Source organism: Aotus nancymaae, unplaced genomic scaffold (assembly GCF_030222135.1).
Source record: "Aotus nancymaae isolate 86718 unplaced genomic scaffold, 86718_ANA_hifiasm-v0.15.2.pri h1tg000020l, whole genome shotgun sequence".
Lineage (NCBI taxonomy): Eukaryota > Metazoa > Chordata > Mammalia > Primates > Aotidae > Aotus > Aotus nancymaae.
The window spans coordinates 62,460,402-62,478,579 of NW_026988432.1; the positions used below are offsets into that span (position 1 = coordinate 62,460,402).

The 18,178-nt window shown below is 40.7% G+C and overlaps 1 protein-coding gene across 10 annotated transcripts in view; it reads right to left on the bottom strand.

Annotated features, from left to right (window-relative positions):
• L3MBTL4 (L3MBTL histone methyl-lysine binding protein 4) overlaps positions 1 to 18,178 on the bottom strand; it is a 461,651-nt gene that overhangs the window by 190,211 nt on the left and 253,262 nt on the right. For all 10 annotated transcript variants that reach the window (XR_010343647.1, XM_064379410.1, XM_064379409.1 and 7 more), the window contains one exon: positions 4,678 to 4,780. Coding sequence is in view for 9 of the 10 variants with exons in the window: in XM_064379410.1 (XP_064235480.1) it covers positions 4,678 to 4,780 (103 nt within the window). In the remaining variant the exon portion in view is untranslated. The remainder of the gene's footprint in view (positions 1 to 4,677; positions 4,781 to 18,178) is intronic.

Here is an 18,178-nt window from a genome sequence, read left to right on the forward strand (position 1 = left end):
TTTATTTTTCCTTTTTCCACATTTCCTCCTCCCCTCAGACAGCACTATTGTTATAGTAGGTACAAAACATTGAACAGAACATCATAAAAATGTATTGGTAAAGCGAAAAAGAAAAAAAATGTAGGTAGGTAGGCAGACATGAGCAAGGCAGGAGAGGCCCCCTACCCCAGGAATGTCAGGCAACCCTCAGGTGATGGTCAGGTGGTTGTTAAACTGTCCCGCTTAAATAATAATTGGTCACAGCTGGTGTCGGGGAAAGGCAGCCTCCCAACAGATAGAAAACACCTGAAACTGGTTATCAGCAGCTTCCTGATAAGATCTCAGGAGCTGGGTGAGTAGGCCCAAGCGTGTTCACTTAGAGGCAAATGCCGGAGTCTAACTGGTATGTGATCTTTCTCTAGGAACATTCAACTGGTAAGCGAAAAATGCCTCCAATAAGCATGTACACAACTCCAGTAAACACACTGCATATATGGCCTGTATCAGTCCATTTTCACACTGCTGATGAAGACATACCTGAAACTGGGAAGGAAAAAAAGGTTTAATCGGATTTACAGTTCCACATGGCTGGGGAGGCCTCAGAATCATGGCAGAGGGCGAAAGGTACTTACATGGTGGGAGCAAGGGATAATGAGGACGAAGCAAAAGCAGAAACCCCTGATAAACTCATCAGATCTCCTGAGACTTGTCTACTATCACAAGAATAGAATGGGAAAGACCAGCCCCATGATTTAATTACCCCTGGGTCCTTCCCACAACACATGGGAATTCTGAGAGATACAATTCAATTTGAGATTTTAAAGGACACACAGCCAAACCATATCATTCTACCCCTGGCCCCTCCAAATCTCATATTGTCATATTTCAAAACCAATCATGCCTTCCCTACAGTTCCCCAAAGTCTTAACTCATTTCAGCATTAACCCAAAAGTCCACAGTCCAAAGTCTCAGATGAGACAAGGCAACTCCCTTCTGCCTGTAAAATCAAAAGCAAGCTAGTTACCTCCTATATACAATGGGGGTACAGGTATTGGGTAAATACAGCTGTTCCAAATGGGAGAAATCTGCCAAAATAAAGGGGTTACAGGGCCTATGCAAGTCTGAAATCCAGCAGGGCAGTCAAATTTTAAAGCCCCAAAATGATCTCCTTTGACTCCAGGTCTCACATCCAGGTCATGCTGATGCAAAAGGTGGGTTCCCATGGTCTTGGGCAGCTCTGCACCTGTGGCTTTGCAGGGTACAGCCTCCCTCCTGGCTGCTTTCATGGGCTGGTGCTGAGTGCCTGCAGCATTTCCAGGTGCATGGTGCAAGCTGTCAGCGGATCTACCATTCTGGGGTTTGGAGGATGGTGGCCCTTGTCTCATAGCTCCACTAGGCGGTGTCCCAGGAGGGACTCTATGTGGGGGGCTCTGACACCACACTTCCCTTCCACACTGCCCTAGCAGAGGTTCTCCATGAGGACTGCATGCCTGCAGCCAACTTTTGCCTGGGCAACCAGGTGGCATTTCCATACATCTTCTGAAATCTAGGCAGAGGTTCCCAAACCTCGATTCTTGACTTCCATGCACCCACAGGCTCAACACCATGTGAAAGCTGCCAAGGCTTGGGGCTTCCACCCTCTGAAGCCACAGCCCATGCTCTATGTTGGCCCCTTTCAGCCACAGCCGGAGCAGTTAGGACACAGGGCACCAAGTCCCTAGGCTGCACACAGCACAGAGACCCTGGCCCAGCCCATAGAGCCACATTTTTCTCCTGGGCCTCTGGGCCTGTGATGGGAGGGGCTGGCGTGAAGGACTCTAACATGGACTGGGACATTTTCCTCATGGTCCTGGTGATCAACATTAGGCTCCTTGCTACTTATGCAAATTTCTGTGGCAGGCTTGAATTTCTCTTCAAAAACTGGGTTTTTCGTTTCTACTGCATCATCAGGCTGCAAATTGTATGAACTTTTATGCTCTGTTTCCCTTTTAAAACGGAATGCTTTCAACGGCACCCAAGTCACCTTCTGAATGCTTTGCTGCTTAGAAATTTATTCTGCCAGATACCCTAAATCATCTCAAGTTCAAAGTTCCCAAATCTCTAGAGCAGGGACAAAATGCCACCAGTCTCTTTGCTAAAACATAACAAGAGTCACCTTTGCTCCAGTTCCCAACAAGTTCCTCATCTCCACCTAAGACAGCCTCATCCTTATTGTTCGTATCACTATCAGCATTTTTATCAAAGCCATTCAACAAGTCTCTAGGAGGTTCCAAACTTTCCCACATTTTCCTGTCTTTTTCTGAGCCCTCCAAATTGTTCCAACCTCTGCCCTTTATCCAGTTCCAAAGTCGCTTTCACAGTTTCCTGTATCTGTTCAGCAGCACTCTACTCTACTGGTACCAATTTTACTGTATTAGTCTGTTTTCACACTGCTGATAAAGACATACCCAAGACTGGGATGGAAAAAGGTTTAATCAGAGTTACAGTTCCATATGGCCAGGGAGGCCTCAGAATCGTGGTGGGAGGTGAAAGGCCCTTTTTACATGTCAGCAGCAAGAGAAAATGAAGAAGAAGCAAAAGTGGAAACCCCTGATAAACCCATCAGGTCTCATGAGATTTATTAACTATCACAAGAATAGCTTGGAAAAGATCGGCCCCCATGATTCAATTACCTCCCCTGGGTCCTTCCCACAACATGTGGGAATTCTGGAAGATATAATTCAAGTTGATATTTGGGTGAGGATACAGCCAAACCATATCACAGCCCCTCCCAAATGCTGGCAGGTAACTGCACATGTGGACAGTCCACTCCAAGGAAGAATCAGGGTGAGGCAGGAGAATAGGGTCTGGAGCCAGGAAACCTAAGGCCGATTCTTGCTGACTTCCTAGAACTAAATCAAAAGAAAAACCCCAACTTTCCACACTAAGTAACAAAAGGACCAGAAGCTACTCCTTTTGCACCTCCCACCCCTGCTTTTCTGCATGAAAGATGGAAAACTGAAAGTATCTCTGATTGGTTGCTGTTTGCAACCAATCACGTTTGCATAGGAGTGTAACTTTGTAGCTTCACTCAGCCTCTGATTTGTTGTTTTCCACAACCAATCAGACTGGTTGCCACTACTTCATCTACATAGCGTACACCAAGTAACTAACGGGAAATCTTTAGAGAGTATTTAAACCTCAAAAAAATTCTGTAATGGGGCTCCTGAGCCCCCGTGCTCAGGCCCACTCCCACCCTGTGGAGTGTACTTTCATTTTCAGTAAATCTCTGCTTTCGTTGCTTCATTCTTTCCTTGCTTTGTTTGTATGTTTTGTCCAATTCTTTGTGCAAGACACCAAGAACCTGGACACCCTCCACCAGTAAATGGGGAGAAGAAATGCAACTCCTGGAATTATGCCAACGTATAAATACCCCAAGACAAGTTCTAAAGGGCACACTTGATTCTCTCAAGCTGTCCTCTTGGCCCTCTTCCAAGTGCACTTTACTTCCTTTTGCTCCTGTTCTAAAACTTTTTAATAATCTTTTACTCTTGCTCAAAAATTTGCCTCAGTCTCTTACTCTGCCTTATGCCCCTCAGACAAATTCTGTCCTCTGAGGAGGCAAGAATTGAGTTGCTGCAGACCCGCACAGACTTAACACTGCTAACACCAAGACGTCTTCACTGGATCCAGCTCCACTTTCACAATAGGAGTCCCACAGATTTGTACAAGTCACCAAGCAGTTTTCATGTCTTTCTTTCTTTTTCATGGATACTATATTTTTTCTTTTAAGTATTAATAGATTCACACATATCACATGTATATTCATGGTGCTACTTGGGAGTGCTTATCATTATTCTTATAGTGGCATTTCCTTTGATTCAATTAAAAATGTATTAGGCATTAGTTTCCAGGATTGCCAGATAAGCCCCTGATAAAGCACAGACTTCCTGTATTACACTTAGATCCTCTATTCAAACAAATGTTTTCTTGCTTTAGGTATTATATGACTTACTCTTTCCTCTTTATAATAAACTTTTCTACAATGTTTGTTTATAAATTTGTGTATTTGAACAAATTTTATATTAATTTTTTCCGTTTTAATTTATATATTCTGTTTTTAGATCACCAATACAATTTATCTATACACTATTTGCCAATTAATGAGGATGAAAAAAGCAGTAAGGGCTTACATATTTATTTGTATTATTTTTCTTTAAAAGCAACATCTGTTCATATGCATATTATCAAGTACTTAAAACATGGGCATATTCTGCAACATAACATCACACTAGTTTTCTGTTCTTTTATAGAATTATCTCCAAACAAATAAGAAAGAGAGAAAAAGAAATAGAGGCAAGGTAAATAGAAAATGAGTAGAAAAGGCAAGAGTTCTGGAATTTCTCTAGAAGAAACCAAGTCTCAGGACAGGGTGGTGGGTGTGTATGACAGTATGCATTTGTTAGGAAAATTGTTAGAAAAAGGAGATTCTGGGGCATGAAGTGGATCTGGGAAATGCCTCATAATTTCAAGAAAGCTCTAGAAGGGCCGAGTTGGCAAGCAGAGGAAAATGTCAAGGAAAGGCCTTGGTAACACAGAGGTGGGAGTGTCATAGGGGTGGCTGGCTCCATGAGACTCATTTATGATGCTCCACGTACCTGCTAATATGCACAATGTTTCCATTCATCCAGAAAATAACTTAAATAAGAAAATTGTTACCTGTGATGTCCCGAATAACGTGGACCACGGATATGGCCTATTCCTCGGCACCCGGGAGTAGGACAGACAGCTTGACCTGGAAGGAGTTTCACATCATTCGTTCCTTCAGGAAGTAAAAGAACATGCCTTGAAAACACCCTCAATTAAAGAAGACCACAAATCTGAAATATGTAAATGATGCTAATTAAGACTTTGCAAATTAAACAAACCATCACCAAAAACCACTTACAGGTGACTTATGATGTTTTATTAATATTAAATGATTTAGCAGAAAACACCAGTGCTGTAATAAATAACACTGACAGCACAACCCATATCAGAGAGAGAGGAAAATGAATAGGCATTGAAATTTTTAAAAACAGATATGAGAACATTCACTTATTTCTTTCAGAGATTAATAATGGCAAAGGCAATACAGCCACGAGCTGAGAACACGAGTATGTACGGTCTGCTATTGGGTCCTCAGTGAAGCCTCCACTCAACCAGAGCAAGGATCTTGGAATACTGGACAGAAACCGGGCTAGCAAAGGGGGCGTGCTGAAGTTGGCAAATATGCCCACACTTACTCAAGTGGCTGTCAAAGCTAGGCAAAGAAAGAACTGACATTATGCTACTCTATACTAATACTATGCTGTAGCACACACTACACCATACTATATGCTACACTGTGCTATGTACTATACTGTATACTACATTGTACTGTAAGCTACCATGTACTATATACTATACTCTATGCTATACCATGCTATATGCTACACTGTGCTATATACTATACTGTATACTACACTGTACTCTAAGCTACCGTGTACTATATACTATAATCTATGCTACACCATGTTATATGCTACACTGTGCTATATTGTACTATATACCGTACTGTACTGCATTGCACTGCACTGTACTCTAACTATGCCAAGCATTCTGTCAAGCCCAAGAGGCAGTCTAAATCTAAATATTATCAGTATCAAAACCTTCATGCCCTGCTCTGTGATTTTCCTCAGTCTTCTCTACCCTCTAAACACATACATACACACGTGCATACACACACACATGCACACTCACACATATCAGTTCCTGGAACGTCCCATCCCATACCTCCTACTCTGCTGGGCCTTACTTCCCTGACAATCCAACACTTCCCTTTCCCCCTTCAAGCTCTCAGACTTCCACTTCCTGTTCAACAAACTCCTGCTTCCTCATCATCATCTCAATATTCCCCATCTCCCAGCTCTGGTTTCATGGGGCAGCGACCTGAAGATGTGGCTTCCCACAGCCCTCCACAGGGGTCACACGCCTCCAGAGCTGCAGGGAAGTCAGGGCCATGCCTCTGAGTCTCCTCTTCTGAGTCTGACGGCTTAGCCTTCCACTGTCTGCCCACTATTTCCACATCAGGCAGGGAAGGCTTTGGCATTGGCTCTCTGTGTTCTGCTCTGTCCCAAGTCTGGCAATCGCTCAGGCATGCCCAGGCCCCATGCACTCATTCTGCTGGCTCTGCCACCCGATCACTTCAGTCAGTCACTTCCTGGGGCCAGTGACCCCCAATCCATCTGGGCCACACAAAGAAAACCCTCTGGGTCTTGTAATCACCCAACATGGCTTTGCATCTAAAACCCCACCTGACCACAAAACCATATCTGTCCATACTGTGCACTCAGGAGCCCCAATTGCTGCTGATGTTTTCAACGCCAATCGAGTTTCCAGGCCACTGATTTCCCTTCAGGGGCCATAATCCCTTCCCTTGTCTAACTTAGAGTCTATCAACTGTTATTTAACTCTCTTTTGCAAGGATCTTAAACTCCCTTGCTCTCTGACTTTTTAATCACATCTCGCTGTGGGGAAAAAAGAAAGAGCCAATGACAGATCACCTGAAACAAACCTGCTGCTCTGTGTTTTGCATAATGAAGTTCTCCTGGGAAAAAAATGCACATCGTGCAGACGAGGTGTTACCAAAACACCAGCCTTCCACACTGCCACTGACTCGCGCCCTCAGTCCTCCGCGGCAGAACTTGCCTGCTGCTAACTGAGGACCAGGAGCCTGTGGACAGAGCGCCTCCTCACCGCAGACCCAGTACTTCCCGTCCTTCCTTTCCAGTGCAGCGCGGGGTGCACTTTCCCCTCTCCAAAGCAAATCCCTCACCATCTATGCTTGATCTCATCACCCTTCATTCTCCAGGATCTGCAAGCCATGATACATTTCAATCACTCCTTGACTACTGACCAACATTTAAACATGCTCCAGTTTCCATCATAAAAACAAAGACAAAAGAGAAAACAAAAGTTTGCAGCTCTGCTTGGATCCCACATCCCCTCTTAGCTGCTGTTCCTCGATCCTTGTTCAGAGCAAACTTCTCAAAGTAGTTATCTCCTCCTCCTCAGGGCTCCTTTCCTTTGCCACATTTGTTTTACTATCACTACACACTGGGACCTAGACTCAGTCAGTATTTTCATGAAACCTAATGACACTGTAATGCCAACTTATGGTTTATATACAAGCTTCTTTTCTAGACTATGAGTCCCTCTCAAAGGAAGAACCATGGAATACTCATCTATTCCACAAGAACTTACTGAGCTACTGATCACTAACTTGCAGAATAGGTATTTACTGAAACTATATACTGTACCATATGCTACAGCATATAGTTCAGAATATAGTTGGCAGTCTCCTGGAATTGCTGTTGTCCACTGGCTTTGGCAGCATTGCACTCTGACAGTTTTCCTTCTGCATATGAGCATTCTTTTGTAATCTCCTTTGCCATCGTTTCCTCCCCTAGTCAATCTGAAATGTCAGGCAACATCCACTGATTCCTGGGCCATCCGTTTCAACAGCTTCATTTACCAATTGTATGCTACAGATGCTCACAGACTCAGACATTCTTGAAGTTCCAGACCAATGTATCCACCTTTCCACTTGATGTCTCCATAGTTATTTCTTAAAGTCATTTCAAACTCAACATGTTCAGACTGAACCTATTGTCATGTCCCCCTAGCCTTCTTTTCCTCTAGAGCAGCTCATCTCCATGACTGCGTTACCCTCCAGTAAGAAGCCTGGATCTTTGACATCCTCTCTCCCTCATTTCACAGCACCCTATCAGTCTGTCTTCAATTTTTCAAATATTTCTTTTATCTACCAACTTATCTTCATCACTACTGTGAATGGTCTAATCCAAGCCATCTTCCTGTTTGAAGAATTGCAGTAGTGATTCTTCACTCATCCTAATGTATTTTCCACATTGCAACCAGAGTAATCCTTTAAAATAACAGATCTAATCATATCACTTCTCTCTTAGCACATTTCAACGGCTTCTCCTTGCTGTTAGGATGAAACTTCAAATTCTTAACCTGGCCTAGCTGATGTATGATTGGACTTGATTTTTCTCCTCATTCAGGATTCTGCATTTTCCTGTCCCTTGCACCTGCCAGGTTCATTCAAACATCAGGACATTTGCATATTGGAAAAAGCATTCCATTGTCCGCTTGGATAACTTCTGCTTATCTTTTACGTCTTGGCTTATATTTCACTTCCTCAGGCTAACTTCTGAGAGGAGGTTAGGTCCCCATTTTATATAGCACCTACCTCAATTACAAATTAAATAATTATTTGTTTAATGTCTATCTCTCTTATTAGACTATAAGCTGCAGCATGAGTCTAGTTCACCATTGATGTCACCAATTTCTAGCCCGACACATAGTTAGTGCTCAGTAAGTGTGGAATAGGTGAGTATTCCTTTGAGAGACACTCATAGTCCAGAAAAGCAGCTTATATATTAGCAATAAATTTGCATTACAGTGTAATTAGGTTGCATGGAAATACTCACTGAGACTAGGTCCCAATGTGTGGTGATATTAAAACAAATATTTAAGCCTCAAATACATTTTCATTACATTTACTGAACCATAGGAAAGTATGTCTTAAGTACATCTTGTGCTCTCATGACTTTGTGAAACACATTGAGGTATAAATAGAGAAAAACAGAGCTACTCTACTCAAAGCCAGCTTTTGGAGACAGCTTTTTAAAAAACAACTTTTAAACAAATCAGAGGAAGTGATGTTTAAAAACTGTAAACAGGATAGGCATGGTGGCTCATGCCTGTAGTCCCAGCATTTTGGGAGGTTGAAGTTGGAGGATCTCTTGAGGCCAGGAATTTGAAACCTGTCTGGGAAACATAGAAAGACCTTATTTCTAAAACAATAAAATAAAAAGTTTAGAAAGTTATCTGGGCATGATGGCATGTAACTATAGTCCTAGCTACTCTGAAGGCTAAGACGAGAGGACCTCTTGAGCCCAGCAGTTCAACCAGTCTGGAAGACAGTGAGACTGTATCTCAAAAAAAAACTTATAAACAAATCCTTCATTAAGAAATATGCTTTCGTCATTCTATAAATATATAGTATTTTAGTAAAAGGATCTAAGAGAAAAGAAACATAGAGTATATAAACAGTTTTCTCTAAATTGCGTCTCACAATACATTACCCAAGCTGTCATTATAAAGGTCTAGAATATTAAACCCACAAACAAAAAAGCAAAAACTACTCTCTATCAGCCAGCCCAGATGGAACTCTGTGTGGACATTTTACACACACAGTGACCTTTCAATGAATGCTACTTAATATTGTTTTCAGTACTATTTTATGTACTTTATTAAATTAAGGTTTAAACTGATGTTTTTAATATTTATCAATGCATATTTATCTCCATATCCTGATGGATACCATCACTCTCTCCTAGGTAGAGCTGGAAGGAAAGCCATTACCTTAACTGGGGGAGAAGAGCCATCACATTAAGAACTGCAGCAAATACATAACAAAGAAAGAGTCAAGAAGAATGGGAAATTAAAAATGCCTGGGACCTAGCAATTTCCTCATCAAACTGTGAATGATGAAGTATAATAGGTTGAATCAATGCGCAAATAAGACAAGGAGCCATCCACTGGGAAAAAGAAATTCTGCAACAGTTCACATTATTCCTCTAAGATAAAGGAAACCTACCAACAAATGAATGTTTTTGTTCAGAAAATAATCATATTTTTGCCAAGAATATCTTACTATAATTTGGATATTACGACAATTAGGTCTCAAGAAGAAATGTTCTCAGCTCTAAATCACTTTTTCAGAAACAGTATCCCTGACGGTATTACCTATGCTTGCCTTCTTTTTACTACTTTTCCTGAAATTAGTTTTGTAGTTTATCTGCTTCTATCACCTGTCTCCCTTCACTGGAGTGAGGATATTTACCTTACCTAACTTGTTTACCACTGTATCCCCAGTACCTTCCAGAGCAGCGAGTGACAGGTAACAGATACTCAACAAGTATGTTTTATGAGTGGGAAATATATATATAAATAATAATAAAGACAGCAATAATTAATATCTGGAAGCATTATTTTATCGGTGCTGTGAGATCATCACTATTTTATTCTTATTTAAGAGCTCAGTGGTCTGAAACCCCTCTCTGATCTTTTATTTCTAAATACTATGAGCTGCTTGCTATATCAAGCAGCATGAATAACTCCTAATTCGTTACAAGTCTTCTCTGAAAACTTTTACTCAGGCAGGAGTAAAAGTAACGGCAAGTAAAACTTTTACTCAGGCAGAGTAAATCTAATGGCAAGATTCTTTAGGAAAGGACAAAAAAGAAAGAAAATATGCTTGTAAACTAGGAATTAACTGAATAATGAATAATGCTTTACCCTAACATGATACTATATTAAGATGTCCTTGTGGTATTCCCCATTTCTACATAGTTACTACACGCAGCCCTCTTTCCTTGCCAACCAAACTCTGATTTTGCTCAGAGCAGCAATGTGCCCAGCTACACACATCCTCTTTCCCAGTCTCTCTTAAATCTGGTCACTGTCACTTGACACTGTCCTGGATAACAGAACCAAAGGGAAAGGCACCGTAAGGACAAATGCTTTTCTTTCCTGTTAAAAGGATGAAGATGAGACTGGTGCTGCTTTGCCCATTTCCCCCTTCACTGGAGTCCCTGGAATGCAGATGTTCATGCTCATGAGATGATAAGCACAGAGACAAACGCAAAGGTGTCAAGGGAAGAAGAGAATAAAGGAAGACAGAGCCTGGGCCCAGAACACTGCCAGCCTTGGATCTGCTACACCAATGATCTGTCATGTGGGAAAAATAACCCTCTCTTTGATTAAATCCAATGGTTTAATTTTTGTGTTACTAGCAGATAAAAACTCCTAGAATAAAACAGCAATTTTATTTTGATTTTTCTTTTGTGAAATCAAGGAATTGTCCTTAAAAGAAAACACTCAAGTTGCATATGGATTTTAGACATATTGTCATGTAAAAATGATGTAAGAGATCAAGGCAAAATCAAGAAATAAAAGAGATTGTGCTTTTGTACTTAGAAAATGAGAAAGGGGACTGTCTTTTCTTATTCTAAAATGACCCAAATTGGTGACTATGAGTGATGTAAATGAAAACACTTATTATTCTACCCAGAATGGGTTATGGACTGAGATCATCATCTTCCTTCTAAGAATGTACTTTTATTTAATATACAGATGCCCATAGCACAGTGATAATGCTGACTCTGAAGCAAAGTAAGATGATCTATTCATTTAAATATATAGATGAATTATGGATTGATGTTGGCCAGCATAAAAAAAAATAAGAATCAGGAGCATTCCTGTTTCTACTTCAATACTAATTACTCACTGCTGATACAGTACTCAGTTCAACCTGATTCATTTAGCAAGGATTTTTATTTGTAATTGAGAAATGACATTAGCATTGGGTGATAATATCCACTAGAAGATGCACAAGCACTGCTTCTTTGAAAAGGGAAATAGATTTAAATGTCACTGACAACAGGTAAGTTAAGATTTTATTTTTTCTTATTTTTAACATAAAATTAATCGCTGAGGGTTATCCACTCAAGTAAAGAGATACAGCACGTTAATTAGATGCTGGTATTCCCTCTGCTAGGGATATGGCAGCAAAACAAACAGAAAGACTCTGTCCCCCAGGGAGCTTACCTTCTGGTACCAAAGATGGAATAAGCCAACAGATAAGAAGCATGACAGTAGGTCAGATGGGGCTAGGAAGATAGATGAAGTGGGTTAAGGAAGAGAAAGTGAGGGATGCACGTGGGGAAATTTTTAAGGCGGAGGAGGCAGGGAAGGAGTGCTGATATTTGAGCAGAACTCTACTTGAAGTGAGAGCATGGGACATGCTGGGACAACTGCCGGAAGTCCTGAGCAAGGGGAAGAGTGGCGGGAAATGAGACCGCGTGAGCCAGAGTCTCCCGTTTATTCTGGGTTGGCTGGGAGACAGTGGCCAGCACTGAGTGAGGAGAGAATCGGTGAGAGCACACCTACTGCGCTCCTCTGTAAGCAGTTTACTTCTCACCGCACCTCACCTTTTAAAAGGCCTTCCCTGCGCTCTACGTCATGGCTGGGTCTGGAATCAGGCCTTCAGAGCCCATACAGGCAGATCCACACCCGGTATGTACAGCCGCACTAGATGAGACCCACGGTGAGTTCATGTCCATGGAGAAGAGAAGTCTGAGGACTGAACTCTGGGAACACCGAGATGTAGAGACCACAAAGAAAGAGCGAGCCAGGCGGCTGAGAGGGAGGAGCCCGGCAGGTAGAGGGAGAGCCAGGAGGAAGCTGCGGAGAAGGTGCGCAGACCAGCCAGGGTTGCACCTGCGCCTGGCCGCAGGGCTTGGCAACGTGCTGGGCTACTGCGCCTGTGGCAAGAATGTTTTCAGTGAAAAGGTCTGAGCAAACCTCATGGAGGTTCAAGGGAAAGTGCAAGAGGAAAAAGGGAGAAGCTATAGTTTAAACAACTTTTTAAGAAGTTTTTATATAAAAGGTTGTACAAAGTAGTTATAAAAAGTGGGTTGATGCCCCAAATGGCATTTCTATTATTGTTTTTGTTTGAGTGATGATAAGACTATTTCAGTACAGGGAAAATTTGATCATGTAGAAAGTGGTTTAATTGTAGGAAAAAGTCCTTGAGTGAGCTTGGGGTGACAGGTCAGTATCCCAGTAGGGATGGGCTGTGGGGCAATCAAGGACTGTCTCCAGTCCCAATCCTGATGAAGGCAAAGTCTATGCGTGCAAACGAGGGGCACTGGTGGGCTCCATGGCAGGAGGAAGACGAATTTCTCCACTGACAGCTTTTATGTTCTCGGTGAAACAGGCAGTAGGCTCGACAGCTGAGCCTGAGAATGGGGCAGGGGAGCAAGGTATGAAAGTGAACTGAAAATCTGTAAAGCAAACTGTTCAATTACGACATGTTCCTGCTTCAAATAATCAAGCTTTTACTATCTTTATTTTGGATTGGAAATTTTTTGGTTAGTATCTTGGTTTTTTTCCATGCCACCTCTAGGAAATTTATATTACAGTTTGCTAAGAAGATTTAATGAAATAATTACCCCTGAACATTGGAGAATGCAAATAATAAGCGTTATTTCAAACTAAAATTATAGGTTAATCATACCTATTCTCCTCTCCTAATGAAATTCGGGAAAATAAATATCCATTGTGTTATAATAATTAGTGTCTCAAATAGAAGAAGAAAATAGTATAACCAAACACTATGGTGGCTTGTACCTGGGTTTCAGGATATCATATTTCATGATATGTAAATAAAATAGAACAATAATTTTGTGAAATGAAAATGCAACAAAAAAATGTAAAACATTCCTAAAAATGTCAATTTTATACTTACTCAGTGATCTAGAAAAATCTTTAAAGTACCACAATGTCAATATTAGTAGAGAAAGGCAACCTAACCATCTGCCTGACATAGAGATACATTTAGAAATACGGTAGAATCCTGAAAGAGATGAGTCGATATAATAGTAATACTTATCTTCCACTCTGAAACAATAATACAGTAAGAAAAGAATGCGAACATTGAAAGTCTCTTTCCAGATCTGACAGAGCTTCAGAGCAGTCAAGACAAAAAGGAAAACATGTTGTACTGGCCTTTGCTTATTATTTAAAATGAGACAGAAGACCACTTCCTTCATAGAGAACTGGCAAATATTTTCTTAACAAAATATAGTAAAATGCATTTATCATATGTTGAGCTTTAATTAAGAGATAATAATATAGTGGGTAATTGCCTAATTATTCAAGGATCCCAGAAAAAGGTGACCTCATATTTAAATACACGTACAGTGTCAGGGAGATCAGAGGCTTGGTGGAAAATTGAATGACTTGACCTGTAGCCTCTGATTGAAGCATCTGAGATCTGGCTGTGTGCTGGTATGAGCCATTGTAAGGATTAGGAACAAGAAAGTGAAGAAGGTATATATATATGTAGTTTTAACTGATATATGCATAAAATGACATTAAAGAGGAAAGCAAAAAATGTAGATTCGATTTTAGATATCACCCCATTCAAACATGTCACATTAGTATTTTAAAGTATTTATACCACAGGCACTTAAATACAGCAAAACTGGGTTTTTTTTATAGTACAGAATGGGCCTTTGTAAAATGTTGGATTGTTTTATTATTCAGTTTTTAACCTTTCAAAAATAAGGAGAATGACTTTTTTGCTAATTTACAGAAGGGATGAAATTGTGAGAGGTCCACATAGATAATGTAGAAGCATAGGATTATTTTTTTTCTTTTTTTGAGACTTGTCGGCTGGTGTCACCCAAGCTGGATTGTAGCGCTGTGATCACGGTTCACTGCGGCATTGACTTCCAGGGCTCAAACGATCCATCTGCCTCAGCCTGTTGAGAAGCTGGGACCACAGGTGCACAGGACCACGCCCAGCTAATTTTTCTGTTTACTTTGTAGCAGGGGCGGTGGGGAGGTCTTGCTATGTTGCCTAGGATAGTCTTAATTCTCAAACAACCCATATATTCTGTTTCTAGATCACCAATATAAATAATTTGTCTATATGTTATTTACCAATTGAAGAGGATAGAAAAAGCAGCAAGGGCTTGTTTGGGCTCAAGTGACTGTCCCACTTCAGCCTCCAAGAGTGCTGGGATTACAGGTGTGAGCCATTATGCCCAGCCACCAAGCAAGAATTTTAAGAGTAGAAGAAAGGTTAATGGTTATTGGCATACATAAAAATGTTTTACATATAAATAAATTAAATTGTACCAAGCCTACCCTTAACTAATAGACTCACTATGAGGAACTAAAGAGTCAGATGGCACTTAAATGTACTGAATGCAAACACTACTTCACTAGATAACCCTGTTCCATTTTTCATTGTTTTTAAGAAATAAATAAGACAGTGATTAAAATAGATTTATCTAACTTTACCTTTTATAAAACTTACCTTTCAAAGAAATTATAAAGAACTAAGATGACTTTTTTACTTTCTTTTGCCCTAAACCTCCTTTAGCCTTTTATGAGAAATCAGCCTTTAAAAAAAAAAGCAACCTAATTTGGTACTTGGTTTATGTGATTGAATTATTCTCATTTTACCCAAGTAAAAATGCTGCAAAACCATCCCCCTTCTCTCTTTCTCTCTCTCATTCATTCACTCATTCTCTCTCTCTTTCTCTCTTCCCCCCTTCCTCCACATTGCCTTAAGCACAGTGACACTAATCTCAAGCCAAAAGGATGATAACTTGTACACTCCTTAGCTCTAGGCTTGCTCTTATTCATATGAAGGAAGATAACAGACAGGTCAAAAGCTATAAGCATATCAGGGTAGCTTATAAACTGGTTTTGAGCAACAGCCTTTGAACTGCTTTTCTCCTCTTTTACTAAAAGAGAAATTTAGTACATTTTAGTTTCATTGACAGTGTCACATACAATTTTCTGACTTAAAAAAACAAATTTCTATCATTGCTGATAAAAATGTCATATGTTCTTATAACCAAACATGTATAAATACGAAAGTTACCTATAAGAATGAAACATACTCCCAGTGGAGTGGCTATACCATTTTTCCAGTAACCTGAAAAGTACATCTAAAGCAGTAACTATGGTGTCCATAATCCCTTCTCAAACTAGCCTAACAGGGCCACATTAAAAATTCTCATACCAGTAAGCTTTTGGGAATTCCGGTTTTTTTCTCTCTCTCTTTTTTTTTTTTTTGACACAGAGTCTCACTCTGTTGCCAGGTTGGAGTGCAGTGGAACAATCTCAGCTCACTGCAACCACCACTTCCGGGTTCAAGTGATTATCCTGCCTCAACCTTCGCTGGGACTACAGGCACACGCTACCATGCCCAGCTAATTTTTGCATTTTTAGTAGAGACGGAGTTTCACCATGTTGGCCAGGATGGTCTCGATCTCTTGACCTCGTGATCCACCCACCTTGGCCTCCCAAAGTGCTGGGATTATAGGCGTGAGCCACTGCTTTTGGGCATTCTTAACAGAAAATGTTATGAGTTGTTTGAGGATACACACACGTGCACACACACACAATTATACAATGTATAATTCTAATTACATTCCTCTCCATGGCTTCTGCTTGAAATCTAACTCTACAATTAATGATATTCCATTATTGAATTTCACTTGAATAGACTTGGCAGAATTACCAAGTTTCTAAATAGAAGGAAAATCCTCCACCTGATGCCTGTAACAGATGCTTCAATAATGTAAAAGGAGCAAATTGCCTTCCCTCCAACCCCCCTATACTAGTTTATTCACTGGTGACTTTGAATTTGTCTACACTGTAGAACTGAGAGAGAACAAGCCCTCACTGAGTATAAGGGTTAGTGGCGCCCCGAGGGAGCTCCCTGCAAGGAGATGTGAGAGACCAGACCTCCTACCTGCTGCCTGGCCAAATCAGCAAATAACAATGCTGGTTTGCACTGTGGGTATAAATGCATTCCATTCAGAGAAGGAGAGAAAGCTCCTATGATACAGTCTAACCACTCAAATTCTAACTTTCCCATGCCTGAGTGAGCGCTTAAGTGCCAGGGACCACATGAAGTGCCATCCCAGTACAGACTACAGCAGCACCAGGCTCCATGAGGTCAGAGGCCACGGACATAGCAGGACCAGGAGAGCCTGGGAGTCTACTAGAAGAGAGATCCCCTTACAGGCATACAGAACTGGAAGAGACTTAAAGATCGCAGTTTCCAGGTCCCACAAAATCAGAATTCCTGTGGCAAGCCTTTGAATCATTTCTGTGTTCCCCATTCAAGGTGTGAACCACTGACCTAGTCTGCCCACTTATTTTTGTAAATAACTAAATAAAGGTTTAGATGGTCACATAATATGTGCCAGCTCATAAGTCACATTATGGTATTTAGGACAAGAATTCAAGGTGTCTGACTTGCAGATATGTATTTCTTTACTCTGCTATGCTGCACAATAAGCAACTGCTACAATGAAGTTTTTAAATTTATATATATTTTTTGAGACAAAGTTTTCGCTCTTGTTGCCCAGGCTGAAGTGCAGTGGCACGATCTTGACTCACTGCAACCTCCGCTTCCTGGGTTCAGGCAATTCTCCTGCCTCAGCTTCCAGAGTAGCTGGGATTTACAAGTACGCACCAACATGCCTGGCTAATTTTTTTGTATTTTTAGTAGAGACGGGGTTTCACTATGTTGGCTGGGCCGGTCTCGAACTCCTGACCTCAGGTGATTCACCCGCCTCAGCCTCCCAAGTACTGGGATTACAAGTATGAGCCACTGCGTCCAGCCTAATTTTAAAATATTTAATTGACAAAGACAATATATATTCAAGATGTGTGATATGGTGATTTGATAAACATATACATTGTATGATGGTTACCACAATCAAATCAAGACATCACCACTCATGCTGTACATAATATTCCTGTAACTTGTTCATTTTGTAGCTGAAAGTTTGTACATTTGGCCAACATTTCTCCATTTCCTTCACCCCTCAGCCCCTGGTAACCATCATTCTACTCTCCACTTCTATCAGTTAAACATTTTTAGATTTCATATAGTAAGATCATACAGTATTTGTCTTTCTGTGCCTGGCTTATTTTACTTAGCATAATACACTCCAGTTTATCCATGATATTGAAAATGACAGGATCTCTTTCTTTTTATGGATGAATAATATTCCACTCTATGTACAATAGAGTGGAATGTACAATACCATATTTTCTTTGTATTCTATGTACAATACCATATTTTCTTTATCCATTCATCCATTGATGGACACTTAGGAAGCTTCCCTATCTTGGCTATTGTGAATAATGCTGCAATGAACACAGGGGTACAGGTATCTCTTGGAGATACTTATTTCACTTCATTTGGATACATACTCAAAAGAGGGATTGCTGGATAACATGGTAATTCTATTTTTAATTTTTAAAGGAACCTCCATATTGTTTTCCATAATGGCTGTACCAATTTACATTCCCATTAACAGTATGCAGGGGTTCTCTCTTTTCTCCACATCCTGGCCATTACTTGTTATCTTTTGTATTTTTGATAACGATCATCCTAGCAGGTGTTAGGTGATATCTTACTGTAGCTTTGATTTGCATTTCTCTGACGATTAGTGATGCTGAGCACCTTTTCATATAGCTGTGGCCCTCCTGTCCATCTGTATGGCTTCTT